Raw genomic sequence first — 12,844 nt, forward strand, 5'->3', positions numbered from 1 at the left:
GATTGATCAATCATCACTTACCTTGATTGAGATAAGTTAGAGAACAAAACAAAGTTCAAGAAAAGGATAATACTTTTAAATTTTACATATAATATACAGATTTTATACGAACTTTTAAGACTTCTGACAGGACTTTAAGAAATCATATAAATTTATGGTTTCTTTGGAGTGAAAGTTAAACAAAATTCACAACCTGTTTCATTAAAGCTTTAACACAAATAATTTTATTTACTCATATATTTTATTGTCAGCTACGATTTATTATAGTTCAACTGTAAAAGTGAAATTAAACGGAAGTCACATAAACTATTTCTATGCTAAGCTATAAACATAGTGCAAGCATATAAATTTATGTTATTTTTTAAGAAAAAGTTGGAATTAATAGAACTAAAGCTTAACTTTTTAAGAACTATAAACAACTCACTGCCATTTCAGGCGTGGATATTGATTTATGTTGACATACTTAACGAAAAGGCAGCTTATAATTTAGAAATTTGTTGCACTCAGTAAATGGTCAATCATGATTTATTAAACACAAAAAAAAGTCAAAGTTAAAGGAAAATAAATATAAGAAAATGTCAGAGAACGCATTGATTAATTAGGTTTTTATGTTGTAAATACCTTTTTGGCGAGCTGCAAATAATTTCCAGCCAAATCAGATATACCCAGAGATTTATAGCGATGTAAAAGGATGTATAGCTGCACATAATGTACAACTTTGTAGGACTCACCTTTGTTCGAAAGGCGTGACCATAATTGGGTTACCTTCGGTTGGAGGAAAGGAGATCGCCAGCGCTGTTGGGCGGAATCATTAATATCGAAAGGGCCATAAATATGCTACAGTGAATCAATAAAAGACATAAAATCCAGTTACAGGCCCTCCTCCGCGCCCCTGGCAATATTTTTTATTGTTTTTTATTATGATGATGCGTGTGCGAGCCCAGCATGCAAAAAAGTTCATTACGAAGGGGTGTGGGTTAGGATATTGGGGATGGGCTGAAAAAAGGAGCCCCGGAACTAAGGATGCAGGCTCGAGTCCTTGGCGCACGCGTGAATATTCCACAATGAAGTTGTAACTACGGCAACCGGCGACAAATCATAAAATTTATGAGTTTGGGAACCCCCTTTTCCCACCGCTCTTTTAAGTCAGCCGCCTCTGGGCAATTTAATGGTTTTTCTCTTATTTTCCATTTTTGTGCGAGCGAATTTATTGTCGGCTGATTGGCCTCTTGGTTAGGCCCTCTCTAGCATAATGCGGTCGGTATCCTCGATGGATACGGATCCCCGACCCCTGGACATTCCCACTTGGACTCATCCCACTTATTTGCCAGCCTTTTATGGCTTTTTATTTTGCCAGCTAGCTTTTTTATGCTTATTGAAATTGAAATGATTGTGGTAATTGAAATGTTTTTGCATGGCTGGGAATGGCTAGAATGTGTCCGCTGCCTCAGAAATATGCTTCTCAATTTGGCTGGCGACTAAATCAGGCAAAAGAGATTTCAGCCAGAAGAAAACCAGTTAAAAGGGCCAAGTATTCTGTTAGGTTTTTATGGCCTTTTAATTGAACCGGTTCAGCTTGGCACTTAATTTCCAAAACCAAAGTTCGATTTTAAATAGGTTTTCAATAAAAAGTTTTTAATTTCCTCTAGGATTGTAAAATAGATGAGCCCTTTGTCTGTGTGGAAATTAAAATTGCAGACTAAGACTGTTTTTATGGTGATAATTTGCAAAATACATTAAATTCAGACAAACCAAGTTCATAAACCTTAGGAAATGAAATAAGCATTTCTTAAAGGTTTTCAAATTTCTTTTTTTCCCCTTTTCTGAGTGTGAGATAATAAGTCTTATGCCCTTTAAGCCAAAAACACTAACCTATTTAAAGAATATTTTCTTTTAGCCTTAGCCAGATTAAGTCTGAAAATCGAAAAGCAGTGGTTTAAGTAAGGAAAATACTTTTAATTAAATTTGTAATCCCCTCGAGCAGCGACTCAGGTTGTTTCTGAGTATGTCTTCTCGGGGTTTTCCATTAATGCGGTCCCGTTTTCCAAAGGACAACGAACACGCACACAGTGGCAGGACACAGACAGGCATTCAGGCGATGCCCAATAAGTGTCACTTGTGGCTGACAAATCGCATAAAAAGCAGATGGAAATTCAGGGGTAGGGAAAATGGGCGCTATATGGAGGAAAAGCCGGGGTGGAGATAGCAGCTGAGAACAGGGAATTCATATTTCCATGCAAATGCAAATAACAAAATAATAAAATGCACAGCAAGGATAGAAACACTGATGACATGAGACACGTATGTGTGTGTTTTGGGGGGGAAAATGGGCTGGGGAACATAGAAGCTGGGTGTTTCGCCACTCCACACATATGAGGAAATTTGCAAGGCAAACGATTTTTCATGACCCTGTGAAGCAGCATCCTCTGATGATGGCAACTTTTCATGTGCAATGCACCAGGAACCGAGTGTTTGTCCTTGTATTTTGTCGTAAATTTCACGCATAACAAAGCTTTTTCTTCATCCTGCTAGGTGCTCAGTTTACCTTTGACTCACAATTTGGGTGAAAATATACGGTAATGTTGACATTTGCTACCATGTTTCTTTGTTCTCTTCATTGCAGACACAAAAAAAGTTATTGATCCACCTAGCAACTTTGAGGAAAATCCCGGCGAGCTGGGAAAACCTGTGCGTCTGCCCAAGGAAATGTCCGAGGAGATGAAGAAGGCCGTTGACGATGGCTGGACCAAGAACGCCTTCAATCAGTATGTATCCGATCTGATATCGGTTCATCGAACTCTGCCCGATCCTCGGGATGCCTGGTGCAAGGATGAGGCGAAATATCTGCCCAATTTGCCCAAGACCGATGTGATTATCTGCTTCCACAATGAAGCTTGGACCGTGCTGCTAAGGACAGTTCACTCGGTTTTGGATAGGTCGCCGGAACACCTTATAGGCAAGATTATCCTGGTGGACGACTACAGCGATATGCGTGAGTTTTGAATGGGTTTTAATGATATTTTCATATGTTAATGCCAAATAATCCCCCTTTTAGCTCACTTGAAGCGGCAGTTGGAGGACTATTTTGCCGCCTATCCCAAAGTTCAGATCATCAGAGGTCAAAAGCGAGAGGGTCTGATTCGAGCCCGAATTCTGGGGGCCAACCATGCCAAGTCAGCCGTTCTCACCTATTTGGATTCCCATTGCGAGTGCACAGAAGGTGAGTTTGCAAATTAGTGTTTTAAATATTCAGGCTGCCCGAAAGTATGCTCTTTTTTCTGGCCCAGTTTTCTACCTCTCTTTTCGGCACATCCATTTCAATTTGCAATATTGTCAATATGCTAATTGGCCAAATTAAGCTCTTAATTGACTAACCAACTTTCGTTAGTCAGTTTTTGGTCTATAAAAAATGCAGGTTGAATAAATATTTGAAATATATATGCTGGCGTCAAACCAAAATCAAATGGCGAATTTTAATGCCTGCCATAGAATGGTTTTACAATCTTCTTCTGTTAACTGAGATTTGGCCAATTCCCAACGGATTCTCATCGTATCTCGTTTATTGTCGAGTGTAATGTTCTCTGTGATACTCAAATTTGATGACCATCAAACGAAATCCGTTGGGACGAAAGCGATGCCAATAAAACAAGAGCCCCTGCTTTAGAAAAATCACTTAATCTTCGGGTTTAGGCCGACTGCGTTTCTGTTCTTTCGTCTCATTTTCTCCTTTTATTAGGCTGGTGAAGAGCGATGAGTAAACCTTCGGAAAAGGCAATCAATTTAGTTTATTGGGAAACTTGGCAGTTGATTGTTGAAAAGTAAACAAAATCAACTCAAAGGAAATATATTTTTCTCTCTCGTTGATTGGTTTCTGGAAAAGCAATTAAGCCCAGCTGTAAATGAACATTTTTGCCATATTGTTTTGATCTTTTTGAGGGCTGGTTGAGAGAGTATTTGGGTCATTCCGCGATATTAACTGGTACCCTTTTTCAGGATGGCTCGAACCGCTTTTGGATCGTATTGCCCGTAATGCCACCACTGTCGTGTGTCCTGTGATCGATGTTATTAGTGATGATACCCTGGAGTACCATTATCGGGATTCTGGCGGAGTAAATGTCGGAGGATTCGATTGGAATCTGCAGTTCAGCTGGCATCCAGTCCCCGACAGAGAGAGGAAGCGTCATAATGTAAGTAATATTTATTTCAATTTGATATGATACAATGGGTCTTGTTCAAGTTATTTGATATTCATTTATTGAAAGGGTTCTCATTAAACTATAGTATTTTTTTTGGTTGTTTCTTTCTGTGTATTATAAATGGTATAATATCCCTGTTAAAACGAGTGTTTTTTGTGCGGTTGGCTTAAACATACATGGCTATTTATACTGCTGTGTTTGCCTTTAGTTATATTTGTTTTACGCCATGGTTGCCAGGGATCCAGCCCATCCTGCAACTTTGTTCTCTAACCCCATTCGGGGAGTTTTTTCCCGTTGGAATGCCAAAAACATGAAGCCGCTTAAAGCTCGAACGTGACTACAAAAACGGAATGTTTGCCGTGAAAAGGGAATACGCCTGTCAATGCAAACACACATTCACGTAGCAAAGGCAAAAAGAGGAAATGACAACAAACACCCATTCTCACGTACAGGCCACAAAAGTGTCGTTTGCAATATGAGCTATTAGAACTAAGAGTCGTTTCCCTCGCGCAGATAAGCTTGCAAATTTATGCTCAACTTGGGTCGTTCTTAAAGGCAGAGTTATAGCCTTGGTTAGTTGTGCATTTGAGTGGAAAGTGGCGCATGGCCGTAAAGCATTCCAGAATTTTTAAAGTGCTTTAAAAGTTATAGCCATGAAAACGGAGATTCTTGAGGTTTACATTAGCAAGAGCGGTGTTAAATGTTGGTCATAAAATTTTTAGAGTACTTTAAGTTATTTAAAGGCATTCAAATTGAGACTAAAATATTTCTCTTCATTAAAATGTATTATATTTTAAGCTGAAGGATTTTTAATGAATTTATTTGGGTGTTGGAAATAAGACCTCAAAAAGGTAATACGATATATGATCCCGAATTTGAGGTTTTATATCATAGGGATTATTGCCTTGAGGACTTATTCATTTTTAAAATGTGTTATGTTTATGAATGTTGTACTACGTATTGGCATATTCGATTTTTCAACTGGTTTTTAATCGATTTATTTCCCTCCAAAATATGCACTTATCCCTGAACCCAGAGAACGTCTTGTTATTTTATGACCGCCTGCACCGAACACGTACAAACTTTTCCCATACACTGACAAGCAATTAGATACTCCCGCACACACGTGGAGAATCGAAAGGGTTTGTGAAAGGAGCTCCGCAAATGGACATTTGAGTATGTCGATGGGTTTTCAGATTCGTCGACAGCTGTCCTGTGTGAATGGGCTAAAGTCCTACCTGGCGGAGCCATTTGCCACTTTATACCTGGCACACCTTCTGGCGCAAATGCAATCGCCATCTCCATTTTGTTATTTGTTTAACGCTTTAATTAAAAGTTCATAATTACACTGTGGTCCCCTTGATTCTGGCAAGCGGATTGCCTTAATGCCCGGCCCATGTAGGCGATATATTACGCATACGCCGCCTGTGGCAAGGCCACAAGTTGGCAGAAAGGAAGCCGAAAAGCGGGCCATGACACTGCAATTAAAGGCCAAAAATGTAAACAGCAAATGTGCGTCGTCGTCTGTTGCTGTGCTGCATCGCCCTTTTGCGGCGTAAATATCTGGCATAATTGTTTTTACAAGCGCCAGGGGGATTTATGGCAGGATTGTTGCCGAAAAATCCTGGCGCAGGCCGGAATTGTTGCTGCTTCCTGGCAACATGCGGCGTGGCGAATGCCTCAAGTTGCACTTAGCAGCTAAATCAAGTAAAGCATTTCCCGTCTGCAACAACATTGGCAATTTGCCGACCGACTTGCGGAAGGCAACTGCTGCTGCAGCCCATAAATGTTGTTGCTCATGTGGCAAGAGTGGGTGGTTCAGAAGATAATGGTCCCTGCATGTGACAGGGAAAAGTCCTTGCTGGAAAATGGAAAATTAAAGTGGCAGAGCCGAGTAAATGTTTAAGCTGGCGCTGCTCTCAACCGATTGCTAATTTCAAATATCTGTTTGAGTTGTGCCATGCCAGGTGGCTCAAAGGCAAACGGGGCTGTAAACTCCATACCCTTCGGGGGGACTCGGGGATTCTCAACTGCCGGCGGGCACAGATGTTGACAGTCCCAAAGCTGCCTGAACGAAAATCCCTCCAACAACTTCTGATGTCTGTCCAAAGTTGCTTAACTTGTTACGAGTTGGCAGCAGCAGAAGTAAGAGCCAGAGCTGGGGCAACAGCAACAATAATAACACTAGCTTGGGGAATCAAAAATACATATTCGTTATGGCCAATGCCATTTCCCCTGCACTCAAAGTTGCTACTTCAGCTTTTGTTTGTACTTCCTTGGCGCGTCCTGCTGCTGCTCCAAGGTAAAAGTTGTGCTTTCAGCTGGCTCCATGTATATATGTTTTTATTTTCCGAGCAAAATCCCCCAAATTGAAACAGCCAAGGAGCTGGGGAATCGGCTAATGGCCTTCCTCTCCTTCAGCAAATCAATCAAATCCAATTTTGAAAAGAAAAATCCGCCATTATGGACAGTTAATCATATCAAACGATTTCTTAAGTTGTACATTTCTACAAAGATTATTTAAGGAATGCGGCTTTTTCTCATCTTAGCTCCAAATATTATAAAAGGAATGCTTTTTTCTTCTATAATCTTATGAACTATTTTGTTATACAAGGAATGGCCTTCCTCTCTTTCAATCAATCAAATCCAATTTTGAAAAGAAAAATCCGCCATTATGGACAGTTAGTCATTTCAAACGATTTCTTAAGTTGTACAATTCTACAAAGATTATATAAGGAATGCGGCTTTTTCTCATCTTAGCTCCAAATATTATAAAAGGAATGCTTTTTTCTTGTATAATCTTATGAAATATTTTATTATACAAAGAATGGCCTTCCTCTCCTTCGGCAAATCAATCAAATCCAATTTTGAAAAGAAAAATCTGCCATTGTGAACAGTTAATCATTTCAAACTATTTCTTAAGATGTGAATCTTATACAAGGAATGCTGTCTTTTCATATCTTAGCTCTAAATAAAAGCCATGTTTTCTTGTAAAATCCCAGGGAATATTTAATTCCCAAACATTGTACAAGATATGGCCTTCCTCTTCCTCAGCAAATCCATCAAATTAAATTTTTAAAAGAAAAATCCTCCATGAAGGACAGTTAATCATTTCAAACGACTTCTTAAGTAAGTGAGTCTCTACAAAAATTATACAAGGAGTGCAGTACTTTTCTCTAGAACATTTTTGGGGATGTTTTACATCCAAAGATAATAAAAGGAAAGCGTCTTTCTTCAAAAAATCTTAGGGAATATTTTATTCCGAAATATTATACAAGGAATACGGTTCCCTATAGAACATCTTAGGAGATATCTTAGTTCTGCTACCAAATATTACTTGTTTTATAAACATTTTATTTCATATTTTCCTGGCCAAGCAATATGCGAATTTAAATATTAAAGAAACCACAGCAAATAACATGAAAACAAATTCGCCTGGTTAGCACAACACCGCAGGCTGTTTAGATATGTATGTACCCATATTATATATATATTTTCTGTGCGGCAAAGCAGTGAAAACTAATCCCCGCAACAGCAAAAAATCTGGAATGAAACCCGTGCCGGGTGCAAACGAATTCACATAGAGCAGATCCCAGGGGCGGGTAATATGGGGGATTCTGCTGTGTGTGCAGGGCGTTGAAACACTAATCCAATTATTTGAGTATAAAGAGTAGCAGAAACGGCAGCAGCAGCAGCTATAGTAAAAACTTATTCGATGGCGTGGCCAGGGCGTATGCGCAATATGCGTCCTAAAGCAGCCAAAGGCAAACGCACACAGGGCACTCATACGCAGTGTTGGCCAAAGCGTTTAACTATACATAGAGAGGAGAAATATACATAAAGAAGAGTATGCCTGAAGTGCCAAATCCCCGCAGCACGCACCCTCCATTGGTTCCTTTTTCATGCCCACAAATGGAAAACCATACCAAAATACAGGAGGACTTCTATAACTAGAACGTGAGTAGAATTTGCGCCTAACTAGAAATTTATTGAAATTTGATTGAGATTAGCTTTTGAGGAGCAGAAGAAACAGCATAAACATAATATAATCCTCTAGCTTTTAGTTAATGCTTAATGTAAGCAAAAAGTATGGCCTTATAAAGAGTTGATCTCATGAAATTGTCCTAAAGTGCAAAGTACTTTTGCACAGTAAAGTTTTTATGTGTCTGTCTGAGGTTCGCCCCACAGAAGCCCTCCTGTAAATAGAATATTGTGGGCAAAGTTTACCTTTAAAAATTGTTTAGGCTGTGCCTCGTGGCTCGTCGGTTCCAATTCCAATTCCAGTACCAACCTGCCGTATATATGCATGTGTAATGGGGCCTGTGCGGAAAGGTAAATGCTTTCTAATACCCCAAGAGATGGGAAAGTGGTCGGGGCTGGAGGACCAAAGATAGAGCCGCTCTCATCTCGTCCATTGCACGTTTCATTACATTTCTTTCGTTCGTTCGGATTGTTGTTCCCCTTCGAGAGGGCCTTTTTATGCCATTGTCTGCCATTTCTTGTTGTAGTTGTGAAATCGTGCATAACACAGAGCTATATAGCATATAGCATACAGCATAGCTGCCGGGCTTGAGTGTGTAATACGCTGCGTATGCGAAATTTTCGACGTTCTCGCTCCAATGACAAATGTTGAGCAGTCAATTCCGAGCTTTCGTTGCCGGCTTTTCGGCTTCTCGATGGTTATGGGGGCTACCAGCCACTCTGGTTGCTTTAATGATGGAGCCGATTACGTATTTTCTGTCAAAGTCAATTGGATTTCGGCTATTCATCAGAGCAGAAAGTGCCTGGGGTGCAGAAGTCACAGCGAATATTTAGGCATTCCCCCTGTGTTATTGTGTTATTTGTGAACAGGGAGTGTGTGGGGGAAATTAATGTCGGGCATATATAAAGCGATATGTATATGAGAGCTGCAATAAAGAAAGGCAACCAGAATCGGGGGTGTTCTGAAATTCATAGAAGATTTTAGGTAGGAAATAAAATAAATGAGATTTGGATAGGTACAAATGTTTTGGCTGACTTGGTAATATATCTTGTTCAGTTCACCCAGAGTCTTTTCTTTTTCAGAAAACCCACAGCAATATATACGTAATTAACCACAATTACCCCATATATCTACATATATTATTTAAGACTCCCTTATGCCAAACATCTAACCACCCACGAAAAACATTAACACAAGCTATTATATGTTCTAAGGTTCGTTCTTTATGACATTTCAAATATTTATGGGACAAATATATCTTGATAAAGCATTTCCTTCACATGGTCAATTAAACGTTAATCAAAGAGACTCCCATTTTAGTTGGTCAGACGGTATTTGACCGCCCTGAGGATGGGGTACTTCTCGTTGGTGCAGAGTCCTCGGAAATCGTCGTAGGACAAGTCGAACAGGGCCACTCCACCTAGGTTTTCGGTGCGCACATAGCCGGCCTTATCGGCGGCGGTATCGGGATCCTCGAAGCTTATCCATATGCCATTATCGCCCTTCTTATCGGCCGCCCTGTAGGCATACGATCCGAAACGCTTGGCGGGATCCTGAACCTTGGTCAACGGGGCATTGGCTCCCTTAAGATAGGCGTTGTTCTGGTTGGGCAGCAGGGCACAGACCTCCGGCCAGCTGTAGATGCCAGCCACCTGGGTGTTGCCACCCACGGGGGCTTCATCCTTGACCTCCTTGACGGGGGGAACTCCAGTCTCGCCGGAGTCATCAGTCAGTTTCCAGGGACGACCGTAGGTGGCCACGCCCACATTGATCTTGCTGCCGGGGCAGTTGTTTCGCAGCCAGTATTTCACCTGGTAGGCCACATTGAACTCGGGATTGCGCTCGCTGAGCTCATAGATGGGGGCGATATAGTCGGCCACCTCGGGATTACGCTGGGGTGTGAAGAAGTCGAAGGCGCCCAGGTTCACAAAGTCCAGGTAGTTGACCACGGCAGGGATGTCATAGAACACTGGGAACAAAGGATTAGAACTATATATATTTTTAAAATACCACCACTTACAAGATGAGTTCACATTGGGCAGAACGGTGGTGGAGAGTAGCAGGTTGTCGGGGCGGAAGGCATTCTTAACATCTCGGAGGAGAGCGGTGAACTGCTCCTTGTGCTCCTCGGACTTCTCATCCACGATGGAATCCCCAGAGAAGACCTTCTTGAATCCCTTCCACAGGCTGCCAATGCCACTGTGCACCTTCTTGGGCTTGTTCTTGGGGAACTGCCAGGCCACGTCCAGACCATCGAATCCGTAGGTTTTCACCAGAGAGTACACCGTGTTCACGAAACGAGTGCGACCCGTGGGGCTCTCCAGCAGCTCCAGGTACTTGTTGCTCAGCTCCTTGCCATCCTTGTCCAGGTCAATGTCCTTGTCACCGCCCACGCTCAGCAGGATCTTGACATTGGGGTACTTGCGCTTCAAGCGGGTCACCGTGCGGAACAGTCCCTTGCCCAGGTCGAGGTCCAACTGCTGGTTCAGACTCACCGCCTTGTTGGAGTCCCGCTCGATTCCCGCGTAGCCGTAGATCAGATAGTCGCAGAACTGCAGAGCCGGCTCCAATTCATCGATCACCAGTTTGCCCAGACCTAGATTAAAGAGGGGATTTTGCGATTAGCAGAAGGTTGCACGCACTGGGAGGAACCCAGACTTGGACAGATAGCACTATCATATTGTTCATTCGAAGTTTACTGGTTTAAATTGGGTTGTTTACCGAATCTAATAATATATTTTATGAGCAAGGTTAATTATTAATTTTCAAATGTAGTATTTTTTTAATAAACTGTAAAGGGTATTTTGGTATTTCATGGAAAATAAATAAAAAACTTCTTAATAACACGACTTTATAATATTTATTGATATGTCAGGTTAATATATAGACCTTTTATGGCCCACAAACATGATTTAATTTATGATCAATTTGGGTTTTCTATTTACTTCTCTGCGCCCCATCTTATCTCTCGCACATTCGACTTGAATAGCAAATAAACTACAAAAACCGAGTTCCAAGTATTTGTTGATAAGCCTGGTCGCTTGTTTTCGATTTCGTTTTCATCTTTTCTAATTAGCAACTTCCAGCGGAGGTTACATAACATTGAAAAGTGCAAAAATCGAATTAAAAACCTATATTTCAGCGAACTCACCTTCCTTGACAAAACTGGCGGAATCGTAGTAGCAGACCAGGTGTTTCTTGGGCACCTGAGGCTGTTGGGGAGCCGCCTTTGAGGCCTGAAGGCTGGCCAGGCAGAGCGATACGATCGCTATGGTTTTAATGATCATCTTCGAGTCGCGGATTCACTTGATTCCGTTGAGCTGTGTGCCGCTCGAGTGTCGACTTGGAACTGAAACTTGGGCTCTACTTGGCATCCCAGCTTGTCGAAGGTTGAGACGTGGTCGTCATTGTTGTTCTTTTTTGCTGTTGTGGGTTGAGAGCAAAGTGTGAGCTGATAAACAAAGCTCGGCTCGGAGGCGATTATTAGAAATAAATACAGTGGAGATTGTATAAGGTGAAAAAGGCTATAAATTCTTTAAAAAAAATGTTGTATATGTAGGATAAATGTATCTATCCAGGCTTTTAATTAGCTTTTCAATCATCTTTCATATTTTCATCTTCATATTTAGTCAGTATCTACTGCTGTTATGTTTGCTCCACTTAAATATTTTATTCACGCCGTTGTTGTTGTCATTATTTTTACGACATCGCTCTACTGAATTTAAAATTCATACCTATATAAAGAGTGTTTATACTTTCAATTAAATGAACAAAATTCTGGGAAGATCTTTATAAACATACTTATCATTACCTTATTTTCATTAGCTTAAACTGGTTTCCACTACATTGCAAACTTTAAGTAAACTTGCTCATGTGAATAAACTTTAAAAGCTTGTTCCTACTGTATTAATTCCAGTACATTTGTGTGGGCTGCCCACAAATATATTTAAATTTTTACGACTTGGATGTGGTCAAATTTAAATTTGTTCTGTTTTTTCCTTGCTTACTTAAATTTGGTTTGTTATCTTTTCTTGTTTGCTAATGTTCATGAATTTTTTGTGCCATGTTTGAGCTCTTTGATTACGGCTTCTGCGCTGTTATCAATTCCCGACCCCGATTTGGTTCTTTGCTCTAAGCCCTAAGCCTGAGTTTCTTCTTTCCATTCTTTCCTTTGTTTCTGTGGGTTCCTTTTCAGTTCTTGTTGATTTTGGCATAATTCTGGTGTTTGCCTGCCCTAATCGCTGTTCAATCCACCAGCTTCCTTTTGTTCTCAGCATCTGTCGGTCACACATGCTTATTTTCAGATTTTACAGAGAGAAAAAATATGATAAGAAAACTTTTGCATTTAAAATCCCAAAAAATTGAGTCCTTAAAGATCATTTTTCCAATTATATCATAAATATGATATATTAAGATGGTATATTATGTAGGTCTATAGAAAAATTATTTTCAAATTTTCTAAGCACCTTGAATTGATTTTTTAATATCTTTACATATTCTAAATTCTCTGGCTATGCTTAAAATATATTAATTAGGTGTTTAATATTCTGTATTAACTTAACATTAAGCTTTACGCTTTACCATGGTAATGGTAATCTTTCCTGTGTAAGAACTGTTTTTTCTTGATCTATTATGCATGTTATAGATGTGGGTGGGTATGCAATGG

General features: G+C 40.4%; 2 protein-coding genes across 4 annotated transcripts in view; one reads left to right on the forward strand and one right to left on the reverse strand.

Annotated features, from left to right (window-relative positions):
- The window catches only part of Pgant9 (polypeptide N-acetylgalactosaminyltransferase 9), a 64,079-nt gene that overhangs the window by 31,961 nt on the left and 19,274 nt on the right, over positions 1-12,844 (forward strand). For all 3 annotated transcript variants that reach the window (XM_036813021.3, XM_036813019.3, XM_036813020.3), the window contains 3 exons: positions 2,624-2,992; positions 3,056-3,220; positions 3,994-4,187. In XM_036813021.3, coding sequence (XP_036668916.2) covers positions 2,624-2,992; positions 3,056-3,220; positions 3,994-4,187 — 728 coding nt within the window. The remainder of the gene's footprint in view (positions 1-2,623; positions 2,993-3,055; positions 3,221-3,993; positions 4,188-12,844) is intronic.
- Positions 9,379-11,566, reverse strand: Idgf6 (Imaginal disc growth factor 6). The gene is made up of 3 exons (XM_017073697.4): positions 11,330-11,566; positions 10,199-10,774; positions 9,379-10,147 (listed from the first exon to the last, which is right to left on the reverse strand). The coding sequence occupies exons 1-3, from the start codon at positions 11,463-11,465 to the stop codon at positions 9,495-9,497; spliced, it is 1,365 nt and encodes a 454-aa protein (XP_016929186.2). The 5' UTR covers positions 11,466-11,566; the 3' UTR covers positions 9,379-9,494.

The sequence above is a fragment of the Drosophila suzukii genome, chromosome 2R (genome assembly GCF_043229965.1).
Source record: "Drosophila suzukii chromosome 2R, CBGP_Dsuzu_IsoJpt1.0, whole genome shotgun sequence".
Taxonomy (NCBI): Eukaryota; Metazoa; Arthropoda; class Insecta; order Diptera; family Drosophilidae; genus Drosophila; species Drosophila suzukii.